Here is a 24015-nt window from a genome sequence, read left to right as displayed (position 1 = left end):
CTCATCTCTCTCTTTCTCTCCATCTCTCTCTCCCTCAATCTCCGTCGATCTCTCTCTCTCTATGTAGTACGTAGACGGCTACGTAGTCAAGTTTGTGTTTCATATCTCCTTCTCTCATCTGTATTCTCACCTGCGTTCTCAGGCACCGTCGTAGAAGCCTTTTCATATCATGTTCCTTGTTTTTTTTGCAGCTCAGATCATTTTATCTACAGTTTAAGGTCTAAAGCTCAACACGCAATCTAATTGCAATCTATTTATCCCACTTTGGTTTTTCTATACAAATATGCTAGGGTATAAGCAGTGCTGCATTTTAATCATGAGGAGTGGAGAAGAAAACAATGTTTGTTCTCCAGAGCTCTTGTTTCTCATGAGATGGATGATCCAGAAGATTGGTAAAATTAAATGTATGTTGCATTCTGGGACAGATTTTATTAAGAGTGTTCCACACTGAAGGATTCTTATTTCAGTGTGGCTTGGCAGATGATATACTTTGTAAGAAAGTAAAACCTATATAAAGCTAAGATAATGAAAATTATCATTTCATTACCTATTAACTCTGGAGTTTTTTATTTTGATTACCAACCCAATAAAAGTGTAGAGGAGGAGAGAGAGAGAGGGAGAGAAAGTAGAGAGAAAGATAATGAGAGAGCGAGAAAGGAAATAAACTGTCTTTGTTGTGGATGAATAAGAACACTGTTGGAGTGCTTGAGGATATAAATGGCTGTTTTTCTTCTATTCTAATGCAGACACTTGAGAATATGGTCCCCGTCCCCTTCATGTTGAGTGTGTGTGTGTGTGTGTGTGCTTACTAGCTTGCTTGTCTGTGTATTTGTGCCTGTCTCTGTGTGTGTGTGTGTATGTGTATGTGTATGTGTATGTGCATGTGTGTGTGTGTCTCTGAATATATATGTGTGTGTGTGTGTGTGTGTGTGTGTGTGTGTGTGTGTGTGTGTGTGTGTGTGTGTGTGTGTGTGTGTGTGTGTGTGTGTACAGTATGACTCACAGTCCAGCCCCCTCCGTCCGTGGTCATGTCACAGTAGACCTGGAAGCCGTAGGGGTAGTGAGTGGGAAACACAGAGTAGATGCCATCCTCCCTCTGACCATTAGCATACAGATCACCACAGTCACGAGGACGAGAGCCTAGAGAGATACAGAGACAGAGAGAGAGATGCAGAGAGAGAGAGAGAGAGAGAGAGAGAGAGAGAGAGAGAGAGCGGATAGCGAGAGAGAAGGAGAAATACAGAGAGAGACACACACAGATAGAGAGAGAGATCGGAAGGCGAGAGGAGAGATACAGAGAGAGAGAGAGAGATACAGAGAGAGAGAGAAAGAGTGAGAGAGGGAGAAATACAGAGAGAGAGAGATACAGAGAGAGAGATGCAGAGAGAGAGAGAGAGAGAGAGAGAGAGAGAGAGAGAGAGAGAGAGAGAGAGAGAGAGAAAGATACAGAGGGAGAGAGACAGAGCGGATAGCGAGAGAGAAGGAGAAATACAGAGAGAGACACACACAGATAGAGAGAGAGATCGGAAGGCGAGAGGAGAGATACAGAGAGAGAGAGAGATACAGAGAGAGAGAGAAAGAGTGAGAGAGGGAGAAATACAGAGAGAGAGAGATACAGAGAGAGAGAGGGAAAGGGATACAGAGAGAGAGCGAGAGATGCAGAAGGTAAGAGAGAGAGACAGAAAGGGACAGAGAAAAAGAAGAGAAACAAAAGCTCTGTTTGAATTCAAGCTGGAAAGTAAAACAAGTGGTTAAAACATTACGTAAGCATAAACAAAGAGAAATGACAGAGATGAGGAGAACATTCCACTAGACTTCTTAGCCTCAAACAGTGGGCATATCTAACCCTTCCTTGACAGAGAGGAAGAGGGGGGCTCCTAATGGGGACTCCTTGGGTGGTGAGAGAGAGAGGGAGGAGGTTTGCTCCCAAAATTGTGTTATTTTTGGAGCTTGTTGTTTACAGTTGTGGCACAATGACTATCAACCTCAGATTCAGTACCAGAGTTATTTTTCTTACAGATAATCCATACTGAACAAAAATATAACCCAACATGTAAAGATTTGGTCCCATGTCTAATGAACTGAAATTAAATATCCCAACATTTTCCATACGCACAAAAAATGTATTTCCCTCAAATTTTGTGCACAAATGTGTTTACATCCCTGTTAGTGAGCATTTTCCTCATGATGCTATCTATTTTGTGAAGTGCACCAGTCCCTCCTGCAGCAAAGCACCCCCACAACATAATGCTGCCACCTTCTTGCTTCACGGTTGGGATGGTGTTCTTCGGCTTGCAAGCCTCCGCATTTTTCCTCCAAACATAACAATGGTCATTATGGCCAAAAAGTTCTATTTTTGTTTCATCAGCCCAGAGGAAATTTCATCAAGAAGTACGATCTTTGTCCCCATGTGCAGTTGCAAACCGTAGTCTGGCTTTTTTTATGGTGGTTTTAGAGCAGTGGCTTCTTCCTTGCTGAGCGGCCTTAAAGGTTATTTCGATATAGGACTCGTTCTACTGTGGATATAGATACTTTTGTACCTGTTTCCTCCTGCATCTTCACAAGGTCCTTTGCTGTTGTTCTGGGATTGATTTGCACTTTTTGCACCAAAGTACGTTCATCTCTAGAAGACAGAATTCGTCTCCTTCCTGAGCGGTATGACGGCTGCGTGGTCCCATGGTCTTTATACTTGCGTACTATTGATTGTACAGATGAACGTGGTTATTTTAGGTGTCTGGAAATTGCTCCCAAGGATGAACCAGACTTGTGGAGGTCTTGGCTGATATCTTTTGATCTTCCCATGATGTCAAGCAAAGAGGCAGTGAGTTTGAAGGTAGGCCTTGAAATACATCCACAGGTACATCTCCAATTGACTCAAATTATGTCAATTAGCCTATCAGAAGCTTCTAAAGCCATGACATCATTTTCTGCAATTTTCCAAGCTGTTTAAAGGCACAGTCAACTTAGTGTATGTAAACTTCTGACCCACCCTTCTGACCCATCTGACCCTTCTGATACAGTGAATTGTAAGTGAAATAATCTGTCTGTAAACAATTTTTGTCATGCACAAAGTAGATTTCCTAACCGACTTGCCAAAACTATAGTTTGTGGAGAAATGTGTGGAATGGTTGAAAAACTAGTTTTAATGACTCCAACCTAAGTATATGTAAACTTCCGACTTCAACTGTATAAGAAGGCTGAACAATTAATCAAATGGCCACCCGGAATATTTATATTGACCCCCCTCCCCTTTGTTTTTCCACTCCTTTAGCTGCGTTTCGGCCATTATTTTGAGCCGTCCTCCCCTCAGCAGCCCCCTGTGATTGAAATGGATCCTGTATCATCCTAGTTCTACATATGCAGGCATCCCAGAGTGTGAAATTACATCAAGGATTTTAATGCGGTACACATCTGTGTGAAATATTTATGAAAACCTGGGGCCTGTGGCAAACACACACGCACAGGCACAAACACACACACAAACACACACACACACACTCTCGGGTGGCATAACCATTGGAGTGTGTGTGTGTGTGGTACATAAGTGTCAGGCGTTGTGTATTCCATGGCTGGCTGAAAAGGGAGAATCTACTGGAAGGCTTCCCTCAGGTCTGATGTAGGTTCATCTAAAGCTCCTGGCAGGTATGATGTAGGTTTGTCTGAAGCTTCCATTAGGTCTGATGTAGGTTTGCTTGAAGCTTCCCTCAGGGATCACACCTCAGCCCTTCTCAGGCTCTCACTCCGAGCACAACATCCCAATGGACACACCAATCACTACGCTCCAATCACTACTGCCTAGCTCCACTCCCACTCCCCAGGCGCTCTCATTTGTTGACTTCTGTAACCGTAAAAGCCTTGATTTCATGCATGTTAACATTAGAAGCCTCCTCCCTGAGTTAGTTTTATTCACTGCTTTAGCACACTCTGCCAACCCGGATGTCCTAGCAGTGTCTGAATCCTGGCTGAGGAAGACCACCAAAAACCCTGAAATTTCCATCCCTAACAATAACATTTTCAGACAAGATAGAACTGCAAAAGGGGGCGGAGTTGCAATCTACTGCAGAGATAGCCTGCAGAGTTCTGTCTTACTATCCAGGTCTGTACCCAAACAATTCGAGATTCTCCTTTTAAAAATCTACCTTTCAAGAAACAACTCTCTCACTGTTGCCGCCTGCTATAGGCCACCCTCTCCCCCCAGCTGTGCCCAGGACACCATATGTGAACTGATTGCCCCCATCTATCTTCAGAGCTCGTGCTGCTAGGTGACCTAAACTGGGACATGCTTAACACCCCGGCCATCCTACAATCTAAACTTGATGCCCTCAATCTCACAGAAATGATCAATGAACCCACCAGGCACAACCCCAAATCTGTAAACACGGGCACCCTCATAGATATCATCCTAACAAACTTGCCCTCCAAATATACCTCTACTGTTTTCAACCAAGATCTCCAGGATCACTGCCTCACTGCCTGCATCCGTAATGGGTCCGCGGTCAAATGACCACCCCTCATCACTGTCAAACACTCCCTAAAACACTTCAGCGAGCAGGCCTTTCGAATTGACCTGGCCCGGGTATCCTGGAAGGATATTGACCTCATCCCGTCAGTAGAGGATGCCTGGTCATTCTTTAAAAGTGCTTTCCTTACCATCTTAAATAAGTATGCCCCTTTTAAAAAATGTAGAACCAGGAACAGATATAGCCCTGGGTTCTTTCCAGAGCTGACTGCCCTTGACCAGCACAAAAACATCCTGTGGCGTTCTACATTAGCATCGAATAGCCCCCGAGATATGCTATTCAGGGAAGTTAGGAACCAATTTACACAGGCAGTTAGGAAAGCTAAGGCTAGTTTTTTCAAGCAGAAATTTGCATTCTGTATCACAAACTTAAAAAAGTGCTGGGACACTGTAAAGTCCATGGAGAATAAGAGCACCTCCTCCCAGCTGCCCACTGCACTGAGGCTAGGAAACACTGTCACCACCGATAAATCCACCATAATTGAGAATTTCAATAAGCATTTTTCTATGGCTGGCCATGCTTTCCACCTGGCTACCCCTACCCTGGTCAATAGCCCTGCACTCTCCACAGCAACTCGCCCAAGCCTCCCCGATTTCTCCTTCACCCAAATCCAGAGAGCTGATGTTCTGAAAGAGCTGCAAAATCTGGACCCTTACAAATCAGCCGGGCTAGACAATCTGGGCCCTCTCTTTCTAAAATGATCTGCCGAAATTGTTGCAACCCCTATCACAAGCCTGTTCAACCTCTCTTTCGTATCGTCTGAGATCATCAAAGATTGGAGCTGCAGCGGTCATCCCCCTCTTCAAAGGGGGAGACACTCTAGACCCAAACTGCTACAGACGTATATCTATCCTACCCTGCCTTTCTAAGGTCTTCGAAACCCAAGTTAACAAACAGATTACCGACCATTTCGAATCTCACTGTACCTTCTCCGCTATGCAATCTGGTTTCAGAGCTGATCATGGGTGCACCTCAGCCACGCTCAAGGTCCTAAATGATATCATAACCGCCATCGATAAGAGACATTACTGTGCAGCCGTATTCATCGACCTGGCCAAGGCTTTCGACTCTGTCAAACCCAACATTCTTAATGGCAGACTCAACAGCCTTGGTTTCTCAAATGATTGCCTCGCCTGGTTTACAAACTACTTCTCTGATAGAGTTCAGTGTGTCAAATCGGAGGGCCAGTTGTCTGGACCTCTGGCAGTCTCTATGGGGGTGCCACAAGGTTCAATTCTCGGGCCGACTCTCTTCTCTGTATACATCAATGATGTCGCTCTTGCTGCTAGTGATTCTCTAATCCACCTCTACGCAGACGACACCATTCTGTCTACTTCTGGTCGTTCAATGGACACTGTGTTAACTAACCTCCAGACGAGCTTCATTGCCATACAACTCTCCTTCCGTGGCCTCTAACTGCTCTTAAACGCAAGTAAAACTAAATGCATGCTCTTCAACCGATCACTGCCCGCACCTGCCCGCCCGTCCAGCATCACTACTCTGGACGACTCTGACTTAGAATATGTGGATAACTACAAATACCTAGGTGTCTGGTTAGACTGTAAACTCTCCTTCCAGACTCACATTAAACATCTCCAATCCAAAATGAAATCTAGAATCGGCTTCCTATTTCGCAACAAAGCATCCTTCACTCATGCTGCCAAACATACCCTCGTAAAACTGACCATCCTAACGATGCTCGACTTCGGCGATGTCATTAATAAAATAGCCTCCAACACGCTACTCAACCAATTGGATGCAGTCTATCACAGTGCCATCCGTTTTGTCACCAAAGCCCCATATTCTACCCACCACTGCGACCTGTATGCTCTCGTTGGCTGGCCCTCGCTTCATACTCGTCGCCAAACCCACTGGCTCCAGGTCATCTACAAGTCTCTGCTATGTAAAGCACCGCCTTATCTCAGCTCACTGGTCACCATAGCAGCACCCACTCGTAGCACGTGCTCCAGCAGGTATATATCACTGGTCACCCTCAAAGCCAATTCATCCTTTGGCCGCCTTTCCTTCCAGTTCTCTGCTGCCAATGACTGGAACGAACTGCAAAAATCACTGAAGCTGGAGACTCATATCTCCCTCACTAGCTTTAAGCACCAGCTGTCAGAGCAGCTCACAGATCACTGCACCTATACATAGCCAATCTGTAAACAGCCCATCCAACTACCTCATCCCCATATTGTATTTATTTATTTATTTATTTATCTTGCTCCTTTGCACCCCAGTATCTCTACTTGCACATTCATCTTCTGCACATCTACTATTCCAGTGTTTAATTGCTATATTGTAATTACTTTGCCACCATGGCCTATTTATTGCCTTAACTCCCTTATCTTACCTCATTTGTACTCACTGTATATAGACTTTTTGTTTTATTTTTTTCTACTGTATTACTGACTGTATGTTTGTTTTTCCATGTGTAACTCTGTGTTGTTGTATATGTCAAACTGCTATGCTTTATCTTGGCCAGGTCGAGATGAGAACTTGTTCTCAACTAGCCTACCTGGTTAAATAATGGTTAAATAAAATAAAAAAATAATAATTCTATTTACATACTGTACTGTATATTCAGCACTCATACATTCAACACAAGCACCAATGGTAATGAGGTAATCTTCATCTCTGCCACTGGCAGATAGAGATACAGTACACTATTGAATAACACAGATAGCTATACAGTATGTATACAGAGACAGACAGAGACAGACACATATGAAGACACAGAGAAACACACACATAGACATATGCATGAATGGCAGACACAGACAGATAGTTAGGCAACCAGACAGACAGACAGACAGCCAAACAGCCAGCAATCCAGGCAGCTACATAGCCAGCCAGCCACAGAGCCAGCCAGTTACATAACCAGCCAGTCAGCTACATAACCAGACAGCCACACAGTCAGACAGCCAGCCAGCCAGCCAATCAGCCAGCCACAAAGCCAGCCAGCCAGCCGGCCACATAGCCAGCCAGCCACATAGCCAGCCAGCCTGCTGGCCGGCCGGCCACATAGCCAGTCAGCCACATAACTAGCCAGCAAGCCAGCCAGCTAGCCAGACACGGACAGACAGCTATCAGACTTACCATTGGCACAGCCTTTGAGACGAGCCCCTCTGACCGGTGCCCTCTGTAGGTCAGCCTTGACCCGAGCCTTCAGTCCCCCTGTCTCCTTCTGCATGGAGCTGAGAGCATCGCTCACAGTGTTCACCACCTTCACCATGTTGATTTGGCTCTCAGACAGTAGCTGCAATACACACAGTATTAACCATTAGTTAACCACAACTTGTGGACTTGTTTAAGTGATGTTGTGCAGTTTGTTGCTAACGTTACTTTGCTACCTTGCTACCTGCCACTTTGCTACCTGCTACAGTTTTTAGTTTTTAATTACCGTTTTATATTTACATTTTTTACCTCAATAATTTTTCATTCAGTTTTTTCACCCCGGACGCTTTATCTGGACATGGTTCAACAGGACCTCCACCAGCTGAAGCTGTAGTAACATTAACATCATGCCTTCTAATTGCAGTCGCTGTACTCATAATATACAAGAGAACAATTGCCTTATGGTGAGGATAGCTGTGCTGCAAGCCCAGCTTCAGACGCAATCGTTAGGCAAGGGTAATTGAAGTGTATGAAAGGATGAAACAGCGTCTGTGCCACCAATAAGTACAAATAGTAGTATAAATCCCCTCGCACAGTCCACACAGCCGGACAATTTTCTCATGGCTTCTGGAAGGAAATGCTGTAGGAGTCCTCAACCGGTGTCGCTTATTCAGCCAACAGAAACTTTCAACCGGTTCTCCCCATTAAGCAACGAGTCGAAGTCAGAGGCCGAACCTTCTCTGGTCTCGCCTCCACCTGTTACTGGGTCTGAGACGCCGAAGCCTCCCACCATTAGCTCTGACAAATTGAAAACACTAGTCATTGGTGAATCCATTACCCACAATATTAGACTTAAAAAGAATAATCCAGCGATCATACACTGTTTACTAGGGGGCAGGGCTACATACGTAAAGGCTAATCTGAAGATGGTGCTGGCTAAGGCTAAAACTAGCGAGTATAGAGAGTATAGGGATATTGTTATCCACGTCGGCACCAACAATGTTAGGATGAAACAGTCAGAGGTCACCAAGCGCAACATAGGTTCAGCATGTAAATCAGCTAGAAAGATGTGTCGGGATCGAGTAATTGTCTCTGGCCCCCTCCCAGGTAGGGGGAGTGATGAGCTCTACAGCAGAGTCTCACAACTCAATCCCTGGTTGAAAACTGTTTTCTGCCCCTCCCAAAAGATAGAATTTGTAGATAAGTGGCCCTCTTTCTGGGACTCACCCACAAACAGGACCAAGCCTGGCCTGCTGTGGAGTGACGGACTCCATCCTAGCTGGAGGGGTGCTCTCATATTATCTATGAACATAGACAGGGCTCTAACTCCTCTAGCTCCACAATGAGATAGGGTGCAGGCCAGGCAGCAGGCTGTTAGCCAGCCTGCCAGCTTAGTGGAGTCTGCCACTAGCACAGTCAGTGTAGTCAGCTCAGCTATCCCCATTGAGACTGTGTCTGTGCCTCGACCTAGGTTGGGCAAAAATAAACATGGCGGTGTTTGCCTTAGCAATCTCACTGGAATAAAAACCTCCTCCATTCCTGTAATTATTGAAAGAGATTGTGATATATCACATCTCAAAATAGGGCTGCTTAATGTTAAATCCCTAACTTCCAAGGCAGTTATAGTCAATGAACTAATCACTGATCATAATCTTGATGTGATTGGTCTGACTGAAACATGGTTTAAGCCTGATGAATTGACTGTGTTAAATGAGGCCTCTCCTCCTGGTTACACTAGCGACCATATCCCCTGTGTATTCCGCAAAGGCGGAGGTGTTGCTAACATTTACGATAGCAAATTTGTAAATGACTGCGTTTTCGTCTTTTGAGCTTCTGATCATGAAATCTATGCAGACTACTCAATCACTTTTTATAGCTATTGTTTACATGCCTCCTGGGCCGTATACAGCGTTCCTCACTGAGTTCCCTGAATTCCTATCGGACCTTGTAGTCATGGCAGATAATATTCACAATTTTGGTTAACTTTAATATTCACATGGAAAAGTCCACAGACCCACTCCAAAAGTCTTTCGGAGCCATTATTGACTCAGTGGGTTTTGTTCCAATATGTCTCCGGACCTACTCACTGCCACAGTCATACTCTGGACCTAGATTTGGCCCATGGAATAAATATTGTGGATCTTAATGTTTTTCCTCATAATCCGGGACTATTTGGTATTCTATTAGGATCCCCATTAGCTGTTGCAAAAGCAGCAGCTAATCTTCCTGGGGTCCACACAAAACATGAAACATAATACAGAATGACATAATACAGAACATCATTAGACAAGAACAGCTCAAGGACAGAACTACATACATTTTTAAAAAGGTACACGTAGCCTACATATTAATACATTCACACAAACTATCTAGGTCAAATATGGGAGAGGCGTTGTGCCGTGAGGTGTTGCTTTATCTGTTTTTTTGAAACCAGGATTGCTGTTTATTTGAGCAATATGAGATGGAAGGAAGTTCCGTGTAATAAGAGCTCTATATAATACTGTATGTTTTCTTGCATTTGTTCTGGATTTGGGGACTATGAAAAGACCCCTGGTGGCATGTCTGGTGGGATAGGTTTGTGTGTAAGTTTACTTTGCAAACAATTTGGGATTTTCAACACATTAATGTTTCTTATAAAAAGAAGAACTGATGCAGTCAGTCTCTCAACTCTTAGCCAATAGAGACTGGCATGCAATAGTATTTATATCAGCCCTCCGATTATAATTAAGAGACAAACGTACCGCTCTGTTCTGGGCTAGCTGCAACGACTAGGTCTTTGCTTGCCGCACTGGACCACACGACTGGACAATAATTAAGATTAGACAAAACTAGAGCCTGCAAAACTTGCTTTTTGGAGTGTGGTGTCAAAAAATCAGAGCATCTCTTTATTACGGCTAGACCTCTCCCCATCTTTGCAACCATTGAAACGATATGTTTGACCATGACGGTTTACAATCTAAGGTAATGCCAAGTAATTTAGTCTCCTCAACTTGTTCAACAGCCATACCATTCATTACCAGATTCAGCTGAGATCTAGCACTTAAGGAATGATTTGTACCAAATACAATACGTTTAGTTTTAGAATTGTTCAGGACCAGTTTATTACTGGCCACCCATTCCAAAACAGACTGCAACTCTTTGCAGTGACTTCATTAGCTGTAGTTGCTGATGCGTATATGGTTGAATCATCAGCATACATGGACACACATGCTTTGTTTAACGCCAGTGGCAGGTCATTGATAAAAATAGAAAAGAGTAGAGGGCCGAAAGAGCTGACCCGCGGTACACCACACTTTACATGTTTGACATTAGAGACACTTCCATTAACTTTTTAGAGATAGGGGGCAGCATTTTCACTTTGGATGAATAGCGTGCCCAGAGTGAACTGCCTCCTACTCTGTCCCAGATGCTAATATATGCATATTATTATTACTATTGGATAGAAAACACTCTGACGTTTCTAAAACTGTTTGAATGATGTCTGTGAGTATAACAGAACTCATATGGCAGGCAAACACCTGAGAAAAAATCCAAACAGGAAGCGGGAATTCTGTGGCTGGTCGATTTTCAACCAATATCCTATTGAATTCACAGCGAGATATGGATGAGTTTGCACTTCCTACGGCTTCCACTAGATGTCAACAGTCTGTAGAACCTTGTCTGATGCCTCTACTGTGAAGGGGGGGGGGGGCGAATGAGAGGGGAATTAGTCAAGTCTGCCATGACCTGACCATGCTCTAACCATGCCCGTTCACATGAGAGGGAGCTCTGTTCCATCGCTCATCTGAAGTCAATGTAATTCTCCGGTTGGAACGTTATTCAAGATTTATGTTAAAAACATTCTAAAGATTGATTCAATACATCGATTGACATGTTTCTACTGACTGTTACGGAACTTTTGGACATTTCATCAGCTTTTAGTGAACGCGCTTCCTGACGTTGGATTTGTTTACCAAACACGCTAACAAAAATAGCTATTTGGACAAAAATGATGGACATTACCGAACAAAACAAACATTTCTTGTGGAAGTGGGAGTCCTGGGAGTGCATTCCGACGAAGATCAGCAAAGGTAAGTGAAGATTTATAATGTTTTTTTATGAGCACAATTTGGCGGGTAACTGTATGACTTGCTTTTGTGGCTGAATGCTGTTTTCAGATTATTGAATATTGTGTTTTGCCGTAAAGCTTTTTGAAATCTGACACAGCGGTTGCATTAAGAACAAGTGTATCTTTAATTCTATGTAAAACATGTATCTTTCATCAAAGTTTATGATGAGTATTTATGTGATTTGACGTCGCTCTCTGCAATTTCTCCGGATATTTTGGAGGAATTTCTGAACATGGCGCCAATGTAAACTGAGGTTTTTGTATATAAATATTAACTTTATCGAACAAAACATACATGTATTGTGTAACATGAAGTCCTATGAGTGTCATCTAATGAAGATCATCAAAGGTTAGTGATTCATTTTATCTCTATTTCTGCTTTTTGTGACTCCTATGGCTGGTAAAATGACTGTGTTTGTCTGTGATTTTGCGGTGACCTAACATAATCGTTTGTGTTGCTTTCGCTGAAAATAATATTTGAAAACTGACACTTTGGTGGGATTAACAACAAGATTACCTTTAAAATGGTATAAGATACATGTATTTTTGAGGAATTTTAATTATGAGATGTCTGTTGTTTGAATTTGGCGCCCTGCACTTTCACTGGCTGTTGTCATATCGATTCCGTTAACGGGATTGCAGCCATAAGAAGTTTTAAGAGCAGTCTCTGGAGAGAACCAAGGGCTATATCTGTTCCTGGTTCTACATTTCTTGAATTTCTTGCTTATTTAAGATGGTTAGGAAGGCATTTAAAAAAACCTAGCATCCTAACCTGGCATCCTCTACTGACGGGATGAGGTCAATATCCTTCCAGGATACCCGGGCAAGGTCGATTAGAAAGGCCTGCTCGCTGAAGTGTTTCAGAGAGCGTTTGACAGTGATGAGTGGAGGTCGTTTGTCCGCTGACTCATTACGGATGCAGGCAATGAGGCAGTGATCGCTGAGATCTTGGTTGGAAACAGCAGAGGTGTATTTGGAGGGCAAGTTGGTTAGGATGATATCTAGCAGGGTGCCCGTGTTTACGGCTTTGGGGTGGTACCTGGTAGGTTCATTGATAATTTGTGTGAGATTGAGGGCATCAAGCTTAGATTGTAGGATGGCTGGGGTGTTAAGCATGTCCCAGTTTAGGTCACCTAGCAGCACGAGCTCTGAAGACAGATAGGGGGCAATCATATGGTGTCCAGAGCACAGCTGGGGGCAGAGGGTGGTCTATAGCAGGCGGCAATGGTGAGAGACATGTTTTAGAGAGGTGGATTTTTAAAAATAGAAGTTCAAATTGTTTGGGTACAGACCTGGATAGTAGAACAGAACTCTGCAGGCTATCTCTGCAGTAGATTGCATCACCACCTTTGGCCGTTCTATCTTGTCTGAAAATGTTGTAGTTAGGGATGGAGATTTCAGAGATTTTGGTGGTCTTCCTAAGCCAGGATTCAGACACGACTAGGACATCCGGGTTGGCAGAGTGTGCTAAAGCAGTGAATTAAACAAACTTAGGGAGGAGGCTTCTGTCGTGTCTTTGCTATCGTTAAATTGAAGACTTATAGTTTTTATCAAAGATTCCTGTAATTAGGGATTACGCGATCACTTGAGTAATAACGTAATTAATTAACTATGAATTCGAGGGCACCAGGGAAAGTTATTAGATTACAAAGTTATAATTTCCCAATATAACCTTTCAGATATTTTCATATATGATCAATAGTCTTCTAATTAATGATTTATTTACTCTACCTCACGTTAGTCTCATTCCAAACGTCGTAAATTGTTGATTATCTGCACGAACCCAGTCTTCACTATGAGTCATCCATACATCAATTGTCTTAAATCATTTATTTATTACTAACTAATTAATTCACAGAAATGCATAAACAAACAAACAAACTTAAAATAGTTACATGAAATGATAGGAGAAAATATGCCCTAGTGGGCTGAACCGGCATGGCGGCTGTTAGACAAAGGGAAAATGGCGTTCGACTAAGAATTCACTACAGAGTCCATAATTATAACAATTGACATGCTAATCCTTACACATGAACGCTCACTCATTCGGGAACAATTGCAATCAATATATATATATTTACGCTCGGTGTGTCGTCTTGATCGTTGGAGAGAAGTTCGTTTTTGTTGGAGTTCCTTCTGTCGTAGTTATTGTGGAGAGTTCAGAGTGACATTCGTTATAGAATGGATGTTTCGGCGGTTGTCTTTCTTCGCGTTCAATGATACCGAATTCCTAGCTGCAGACTAGTAGTCAATATCAAAGACTTGTTATTATTGGTATAAGAGTTTTAACCACGTGGTATGGTTAAAGATTCAGCAATTATACTCAAACTTCGTTCTCCTCCTTGGAGGATAAACATGGTCTCAATGGTAATTTCTTAGAGTTGGCTTTTATTCAGATAGCAGAGAGGGGTGGTCCCATGGTCTCTGACCCAACTGGCTCAGGGCGGTCCTTGGATTTAGTTCAAATACAACAGGGATTTGTATTTTCCTTCATTAAACAGTTCAAAATCATATTACACAATTATACAAACAGTATCATACTCACTCATTCGTTTTATACAACAAACTGGTGTAAACCTCATATCTGAGGTTATTATATAAACAGCGGTATGGTAATGTGGTCCCACAGTCTCTCCTGAGTTTCCCACATGGGGACAAATGGACATGTTAATAGCTGGGATCTTCACCGATCTTTCCTACTTTTGCAGGAACATGAAATATGTTCGTACCTCAAGTTCTGTGAGGTGGAAGAGAATTCCGTTGTCCTGAAAGTTTACCCTCTGTCTATAATACTGTTGGCCATGAGGAGATTCTCAGGAATTTACGACATCTCTCTGTGATCACCGCATGGGTTGTGGTAGGAAAGGGAGAGGCAGGGAGAGGGGGATGGGGTTTGCACTACCCAAGCAGGCGACGTCATGACACTTCTAATGTTAACATGCATGAAACCAAGGCTATTACGGTTACAGATGTCATCAAAAGAGAGCGCCTGGGGAATAGGAGTGGAGCTAGACACTGCAGGGCCTGGATTCACCTCTACATCGCCAGAGGAACAAAGGAGGAGTAGGATAAGGGTACGGCTAAAAGCTATGAGAATTGGTCATCTAGGACGTCCGGAACAGAGAGTAAAAGAAGCAGGTTTCTGGGGGCGATAAAATAGCTTCAAGTTATAATGTACAGACAAAGGTATGGTAGGATGTGAATACAGTGGAGGTAAACCTAGGCATTGAGTGATGATGAGAGAGATATTGTCTCTAGAAACATCATTTAAACCAGGTGATGTCATCGCATGTGTGGGTGGTGGAACTGAAAGGTTGGATAAGGTATAATGAGCAGGGCTAGAGGCTCTACAGTGAAATAAGCCAATAAACACTAACCAGAACAGCAATGGACAAGGCATATTGACATTGAGTAGTGTCCAGTGAGTAGTGAGGTTGGTTGTGGTCACGGCGATTCAGACAGCTAGCCGGGCCATGGGTAGCAAGCTGGCAGAAGATGGAGGTCTGTTTTTAGCCACCTCGTGCGTTTCAGTCGGTAGATTATTGGGGTTCCGTGTGGTAGAGGGGACCAATCCAATTGGCAAAATAGTTATAGTTATAGTGGCCCCAGAAAATTGTCCGATAGACCTATTCAGATAGCAGCTGATAAGACAGCTAACGATTAGCGGGCTGCAGATGGGCGTTCAGGTAACGTCGCAACGGAGGGGCCAGTTGGATAACTCCCTCGGGCAGATAACGTCAGTAGTCCAGTCGTGAAGGCCCGGTGGGGCTCTGCATCGGCAGTAAAACGGGTCCGGATAGGTGATTGTAGCCCAGGAGTGGCTGATGGAACTCTTCAGCTGGCTAGCTCCGGAATAATTAATGTTTGCTCCGGGACCGACGTTAGCCAATAGTCACTCGGATAGCAGCTAGCTAGCTGCAAGATCCAGGTGTAAATGTCCACAGCTTGCGGTAGAACTCCGGGGATATGGAGAGAAAATAGGTCCGGTATGCTCTGGTCTGAGTCGCGTTGTACAAAACTGCCGATAGCTTTTCGAGCTAAAGGATAGCTGATGACCGCCAACCGTGGTTAGCTGAATACTAACGTTAGCCAGTGGCTAACTTCTGGCTAACTTCTGGCTAGCTTCTGTTGTGGATTTCAGATTTGAGGTGAATAATACTTTTTTTTTTAAATTGGTGAGGTGGGTTGCAGGAGTGTTTTGAAGTTGAGTTTTTAGAAAAAAAAATCTAAAAAAGATATGCGAAGAAAAGATGTAAATATATATACACAGGACACGACAAGACGAGGACAACGGACGTCTGACTGCTATGCCATCTTGGAATCAATATACAGTATATATCAATATCAAGATAGATAGCTCTGAATCCACAATATGGCAGAGGTTGAAAAGCCTCAGCACTTAAGTACTTTCAACAACAGGTTATGGTCAGTAATATCAAAAGCTGCACTGAAATCTAACAGTACAGCTCCAACAATCTTCTTGTTATCAATTTCTTTCAACCAATCATCAGTCATTTGTGTCAGTGCAGTACGTGTTGAGTGCCCTTCTCTATAAGCATGCTGAAAGTCTGTTGTTAATTTGTTTATAGAGAAATAGTGTCACGCTGGCATAAAGGGTCGGGACACAGGCGCAGGAATGCGTAATAGGGGTTTTCATTACACCCAAATTATGCTGTGCCGTGTACAGGCACGGGGACGAAGACCAAATAAACACTATACAAAACACAGGGTAGAAACCCAAACAAAAGAGCGAGGAGTACCTCAAATAAATAACACAAGCGCACAATGATTATCACACTGGACGAGACCCATAATCATCTGCGCAATCCTCAATGGCACGAAAGCCAAAACACACAGCACAGGTACTCACACGACCAACAGACATAGTAACAATAATCGACAGGACAATGGTAAACCAAGGACACTTATAAAATGACTAATCACTAGGGGCCAGGTGTGAGTAATGAAAGTTCCGGAGGGATCCGTGACAAATAGAATTGTATTTGGTCAAACACTATTTTTTCCAACAGTTTGCTAAGAGCTGGCAGCAAGCTTATAGGTCTGCTGTTAGAACCAGTAAAGGCCGATTTACCACTCTTGGGTAGCGGAATTACTTTGGCTTCCCTCCAGACCTGAGGACAAAGACTTTCCTCTAGGCTCAGATTAGAAATATGACAGATAGGAGTGGCTATAGAGTCAGCCACCATCCTCAGTAGATTTACATCTAAGATGTCAATGCCAGGGGGTTGTCATTATTGATCGTTAACAATAATTTTCCCACCTCTCCCACACTAACTTTACAAAATTCAAACTTGCACTGCTTTTCTTTCATTATTAGTTGTTTTATGCATGAATATAATTGCTCACTGTTTGCCGTGGGCATTTCCTGCCTAATTTTGCCCACATTGCCAATGAAATAATCATTCAAATAATTGGCAACATCAAATGGTTTTGTGATGAATAAGCCATCTGATTCGATGAAAGATGGAGTTGAATTAGTCTTTCTGCCCATAATTTAATTTAAAGAACTCCAAAGTTTTTTTCCATCATTCTTTATATCATTGATCTTGGCTTCATAATAAAGTTTATTCTACTTTCTGTTGAGTTTAGTCACATAATTTCTCAATTTGCAGTAAGTAAGCCAGTCAGATGTACAGCCAGACTTATTAGCCACTCCTTTTGCCCCCTCTCTTTCAACCATACCGTTTTTCAAAATCCTCATCAATCCATGGATCTTTAACTGTACTGACATTCAGTTCCTTAACAGGTGCATGTCTATCAATAATTGGAAGAAGCAATTGCATAAATTCATCAAGTGCAGCGTCTGGATGCTACTCATTAATCACGTCAGACCAACAAATATCTTTAACATCATCCACATAAGAGTCAAAACAAAATATTTTGTATGATCTCTTATACACTATTTTAGGCCCAGCTGTTGGAACTTTGGCTTTCCTGGATTTAGCCACTATATCGTGATCACTGCATCCAATGGGTACGGATATAGCTTTAGAACAAAGTTCTACAGCATTAGTAAAAATGTGATCAATACATGTGGATGATCTTGTTCCTGTCGTGTTTGTAAACACCCTGGTAGGTTGATTAATAACCTGAACCAGATTACAGACACTGGTTACAGTCAGAAGCTTCCTCTTGAGCGGACAGCTTGATGAAAACCAGTCAATATTCAGGTCCCCAAGAAGGTAAACCTCTCTGTCACATCACATACACAATCAGGCATTTCACACATATTATTTAGATACTGACTATTAGCACTTGGTGGCCTATAGATACACTCAAAAGAAAAGGCTTTAGATGTGCCAAGTGAACCTGCAACCACAACACTTCAATAACACTTGACATAAGATCTTCTCAAGGATATGGCTGTATGTCTGGCTAGTTGCAATGCCAAATAGCTCCTCTGGAACAATTTGGCAGGATCGCTGGAAAGATACAAGCAGTCCCAGCAACTTATGCCAACTGTGTTGCGGGATCCAACATAAGAAGGTCGGTAGCTACCAAGAACTTTCCAATATACTTTTAAACAACAAACTTTCTAAACACAAAAAAAAACGAGCTCGTCCTCATTCCGAGTACAACAGGAAGTGATGATGTCGTGTGATGGATTGGGGGATACAGAAATAGATACAGAAAGAAACACATGAAGGTGCTTTTGGAGCACCTTATGTTTGCAATCGCAACAAATAATCTGCTCAGACCCCAACCAAGGATCATCAAAAGCTGTGCTATAAATTCTCGGACAACCAAAGATTCCTAGATGCCCTTCCAGACTCCCTCCACCTACCCAAGGACGTCAGAGTACAAACATTGGTTCACCACCTAACTGAGGAACTCAATTTAACCTTGCATAATACCCTAGATGCAGTCGCACCCCTTAAAACAAAAACATTTGTCATAAGAAACTAGCTCCCTGGTATACAAATACCCGAGCCCTGAAGCAAGCTTCCAGAAAATTGGAACGGAAATGGCGTTACACCAAACTGGAAGTCTTCCGACTAGCTTGGAAAGACAGTAACATGCAGTATCGAAGAGCCCTCACTGCTGCTCGATCATCCTATTTTTCCAATTTAATTGAGGAGATTAATTGGAAAGCAAATTATGGACTCCGCTTTAAATCTGCGTATTTCTCCAAAGCTCAGTTGTCCTGTGTCTGCACAACACTGTCAGGACCTAGGATCAAGGAAGACACTCAAGTGCTTTAACTTCTTTATGATAGGGGGCAGCATTTTTACTTTTGGATGAAATTCGTGCACATAGGGAACTGCCTCCTACTCTGTCCCAGATGCTAGTATATGCATATTATTATTACTATTGGATAGCAAACAATCTGAAGTTTCTAACACTGTTTGAATGATGTCTGTGAGTATAACAGAACTCATATGGCAGGCAAAAACCTGAGAAAAAATCAAAACAGGAAGTGAAAATTCTGAGAGTGGGCGTTGTGAAAGTCATCGCCTATTCAAATCCCTGTAATTTATGGATCTGTTTGCACTTCATACGCCTTCCACTAGATGTCAACAGTCAGTAGAATGTGGAATGAAGCTTATGCTGTGTTGTGGGACCGGATGGGAGGGGAATGAGTCAGTGGTCTGGCAGTTGGCCAGTTCCTGGTCACACGCTTTCCTCATCGTGTCGTCTTGCGTTCCATTACTTATAGAGACTGAAAAGAATTCTCCGGTTGGAACGGTATTGGATATAAATGATAACAACATCCTGAAGATTGATTCTCTACTTAATTTGACCAGTTTATTCGACTTTTTGAAGTTATCGTCCGATGTTTGCCTACATCTGCGCGAGCGTTTGGACACTGTTCTACACATGGTAGCAAAATTAGCTAATTGGACATAAGTAATGGACATTATCGAACATAAACAATTTATTGTGGAACTAGGATTCCTGGCACTGCATTCTGATGAAGATAATCAAAGGTAAGGGAATATTTATGATGTAATTTCGTATTTCTGTTGACTCCAACATGGCGGCTTATTTGGCTATTGTTCTGAGCTCCGTCTCAGATTATTGCATGGTGTGCTTTTTCGTAAAGTTTTTAAAAAATCTGACACCGCAGTTGCATTAAGAAGAAGAGTATCTTTAATTATATGTAAAACATGTATCTTTCATCAAAGTTTATAATGAGTATTTCTGTTATTTGACGTGGCTCTCTGTAATTACTCCGGATATTTTGGAGGCATTTCTGAACATGGCGCCAATGTAAACCGAGATTTGTGGATATAAATATGCACATTATCGAACAAAACATAAATGTATTGTGTAACATGATGTCCTATGAGTGTCATCTGATGAAGATGTTCAAAGGTTAGTGATACATTTTATCTCCATTTCTGGTTTTTGTGAAAGCTATCTTTTGCTGGGAAAATGGCTGTGTTTTTCTGTGGCTATGTACTGAGCTAACATAATTGTTTGGTGTGCTTTCCCCGTAAATCATTTTTGAAATCAGACATGTTGGCTGGATTCACAACATGTGTAGCTTTAATTTGGTGTCTTTCATGTGTGATTTCATGAAAGATTGATTTTTATAGTAATATATTTGAATTTGGCGCGCTCCATTTTTTTCTGGATTTTGGCCAAGTGGGACGCTACCGTCCCACATATATCCTAGAGAAGTTAATACAATATATCTTGACACATTGATGAAAATAGTCATGGCCTCTAAACCTTCAAGCTGCATACTGGACCCTATTCAAACTAAACTACTGAAAGAGCTGCTTACTGTGCTTGGCCCTCCTATGTTGAACATAATTAATGGCTCCCTATCCACCAGATGTGTACCAAACTCACTAAAAGAGGCAGTAATAAAGCCTCTCTTGAAAAAGCCAAACCTTGACTCAGAAAATCTAAAAAACTGCCAGCCTATATCGAATCTCCCATTCCTCTCAAAAATGTTAGAAAAAGATGTTGCGCGGCAACTCACTGCCTTCCTGAAGAGAAACAATGCATATGAAACTATTTAGTCTGGTTTTAGACACCATCATAGCACTGAGACTGCACTCGTGAAGTTGGTAAATTACCTTTTAAAGGCATCAGATCGAGGCTCTGCATCTGTCCTCGTGCTATTAGACCTTGGTGCTGCTTTTGATACCATCGATCACCACATTCTTTTGGAGAGATTGGAAACCGAAATTGGTCTGCATGGACAAGTTCTGGCCTGGTTTAGATCGTATCTGTCAGAACGATATCAGTTTGTCTCTGTGGATGGTTTGTCCTCTGACAAATCAACTGTAAACTTCAATGTTCCTAAAGGTTCCGTTCTAGGACCACTATTGTTTTAACTATATATTTTACCTATTGGTAATGTCATTCGGAAACATAATGTTAACTTTCACTACTATGCGGACGATACACATCTGTACATTTCGATGAAACATGGTGAAGCACCAAAATTGCCGTTCCTGGAAGCCTTTCTTGATCCCTGATCTCTCTTTTGATAAACATATCAATACTGTTTCAAGGACAGCTTTTTTCCATCTATGTAACATTGCAAAAATCAGAAACTTTTTGTACAAAAATGATGCAGAAAAATTTATCCATGCTTTTGTCACTTCAAGATTAGACTACTGCAATGCTCTACTTTCCGGCTACCCGGATAAACCACTAAATAACCTTCAGTTAGTGCTAAACACGGCTGCTAGAATCTTGACAATAACCAAAAAATGTGATCATATAACTCCAGTGCTAGCCTCTCTACACTGGCTTCCTTGTTAATAGGGGGCGCAATTTCGTTTTTTGGCTAAATGGCGTACCCATTTGAAACTGCATATTTCTCAGCCCCCGAAACTAGAATATGCATATAATTATCAGATTAGGATAGAAAACACTCTAAAGTTTCCAAAATTGTCTTAATATTGTCTGTGAGTGAAACAGAACTTTTATTGCAAGCGAAAACCGGAGGAAAATCTAAACCGGAAGTGTATTTTTGTTGCAACCTCACAGTTCTGAGGCCTGCCTAACGAGCATTTAAAGGGGTATCAACCAGATCTCTTTTTTCTATGGCTTCCCTAGGGTGTCAACAGTCATTAAACAAAGTTTCAGGCTTTTATTTTGAAACATTTGCGTGAAGGGGCACATTGCGTAAGTGGATAGGTGGGGGCTCCCAGAGAGATTTGTGCGCAAGGAGAAAGCCAGCCATTGTTCCTCCCGTGATGAATGAATAAGCAACACTCTCGGTTGATATATTATCGAATAGATATTTGAAAAACAACCTTAGGATTCATGATAAAAAACGTTTGACATGTTTCTGTGGAATTTATGGATATTATTTGGCATTTTCGTATGCGTTTTGGTGAATGCTCTTTACGGTGGATTTTGGCGCATAAGGAACCAAACGAACGGGAGGTATTTGGATATAAAAGTAATATTTATCGAACATAAAGAACATTTGTTGTGTAACTGGGAGTCTCGTGAGTGGAACCACCCGAAGATTATCAAAGGTAAGCGATTCATTTGATTGCTTTTATAACTTTCGTGGCCAAGCCAAGCAAGCTAATATAAGGCTACGCTAATGTAGCAAAGAATGCTACACTCACAAAAGCTTGGATTTCTTTCGCTGTAAAATATATTTTCAAAATCTGACACGATAGGTGGATTAACAACAAGCTAAGATGTGTTTTTGGTATATTTCACTTGTGATTGCATGATTATAAATATTTTTAGGAATATTTTTTAGTCTGATACGTTTGGAATTTTCTCTCTTCCATTCAGGACCTGAATGAGGCACACTTTTTTTCTTCATGACGCACAACCCAAATGGCGTTTTTTTTGTGATAAAAGTAATATTTATCGAACAAAAATAATATTTGTTGTGTAACTGGGAGTCTCGTGAGTGGACACGTCTGAAGATTATCTAAGGTAAGCCATACATTTTATTGCTTTTCACTCTTTCGTGACTCTTTGGTGACATGCTGATTTGGGGTTAGCTGATTTAGCATTAAAAGCTACACTCACAAAAGCTTGGATTTCTTTCGCTGTAAAATATATTTTCAAAATCTGACTCGATAGGTGGATTAACAACAAGCTAAGCTGTGTTTTGCTATATTTCACTTGTGATTGCATGATTATAAATATTTATAGGATGTTTTTGAATTTGGCGCGCCTGCAATTCAGCGGTTGTTTAGGAAAGTGATCCCGGATGCAGTATAGGTATTAAGTAGAGGTTAAGGCTTGGGCTGATTTCAAGGTTTTACTGCTAACCTACAAAGCATTACATGGGCTTGCTCCTACCTATCTTTCCGATTTGGTCCTGTCGTACATACGGTCACAAGACGCAGGCCTCCTTATTGTCCCTAGAATTTCTAAGCAAACAGCTGGAGGCAGGCCTTTCTCCTAAAGAGCTCAATTTTTATGGGATGGTCTGCCTATCCATGTGAGAGACGCAGACTCGGTCTCGACCTTTAAGTCTTTATTGAAGACTCATCTCTTCAATAGGTCCTATGATTGAGTGAAGTCTGGCCCAGGGGTGTGAAGGTGAACGGAAAGGCACTGGAGCGACGAACCACCCTTGATGTCTCTGTGAGGCCGGTTCCCATCTCTCCACTCTGATTCTCTGCCTCTAACCCTATTATGGGGGGCTGAGTCACTGGCTTACTGGTGCTCTTCCATGCCGTCCCTAGAGGGGTGTGTCACTTGAGTGGGTTGAGTCACTGATGTGATCTTCCTGTCTGGGTTGGCGCCCCTCCCTTGGGTTGTGCTGTGGCGGAGATCTTTGTGGGCTATACTCGGCCTTGTCTCAGGATGGTAAGTTGGTGGTTGAAGGTATCCCTCTAGTGGTGTGGGGGCTGTGCTTTGGCAAAGTGGGTGGGGTTATATCCTTCCTGTTTGGCCCTGTCCGGGGGTATCATCGGATGGGGCCACAGTGTCTCCTGACCCCTCCTGTCACAGCCTCCAGTATTTATGCTGCAGTAGTTTATGTGTCGGAGGGCTAGGGTCAGTTTGTTATATCTGGAGTACTTCTCCTGTCTTAACCCGGTGTCCTGTGTGAATTTAAGTATGCTCTCGCTAATTCTCTCTTTCTCTCTTTCTTTCTCTCTCTCGGAGGACCTGAGCCCTATGACCATGCCTCAGGACTACCTGGCATGATGACTCCTTGCTGTCCACAGTCCACCTGGCCGTGCTGCTGCTCCAGTTTCAACTGTTTTGCCTGCGGCTATGGAACCCTGACCTGTTCACCGGACGTGCTACCTGTCCCAGACCTGCTGTTTTCAACTCTCAAGAGACAGCAGGAGCAGTAGAGAT

The 24015-nt window shown here is 42.5% G+C and overlaps 1 protein-coding gene across 1 annotated transcript in view; it reads right to left on the bottom strand.

Annotated features, from left to right (window-relative positions):
• The window catches only part of LOC120026338 (fibrinogen C domain-containing protein 1-like), a 197745-nt gene that overhangs the window by 146668 nt on the left and 27062 nt on the right, over nt 1-24015 (bottom strand). The window contains exons 2-4 of the mRNA XM_038971180.1: nt 7616-7779; nt 5826-5827; nt 1004-1140 (exon numbers count right to left, since the gene is read on the bottom strand). Of these exons, the coding sequence (XP_038827108.1) occupies nt 1004-1140; nt 5826-5827; nt 7616-7779 (303 nt within the window). The remainder of the gene's footprint in view (nt 1-1003; nt 1141-5825; nt 5828-7615; nt 7780-24015) is intronic.

Source organism: Salvelinus namaycush, chromosome 31 (genome assembly GCF_016432855.1).
Source record: "Salvelinus namaycush isolate Seneca chromosome 31, SaNama_1.0, whole genome shotgun sequence".
NCBI classification, from domain to species: Eukaryota; Metazoa; Chordata; class Actinopteri; order Salmoniformes; family Salmonidae; genus Salvelinus; species Salvelinus namaycush.
The sequence above is the reverse complement of the archived record's forward strand: the minus strand, read 5'-3'. Positions and strand labels throughout refer to the sequence as shown.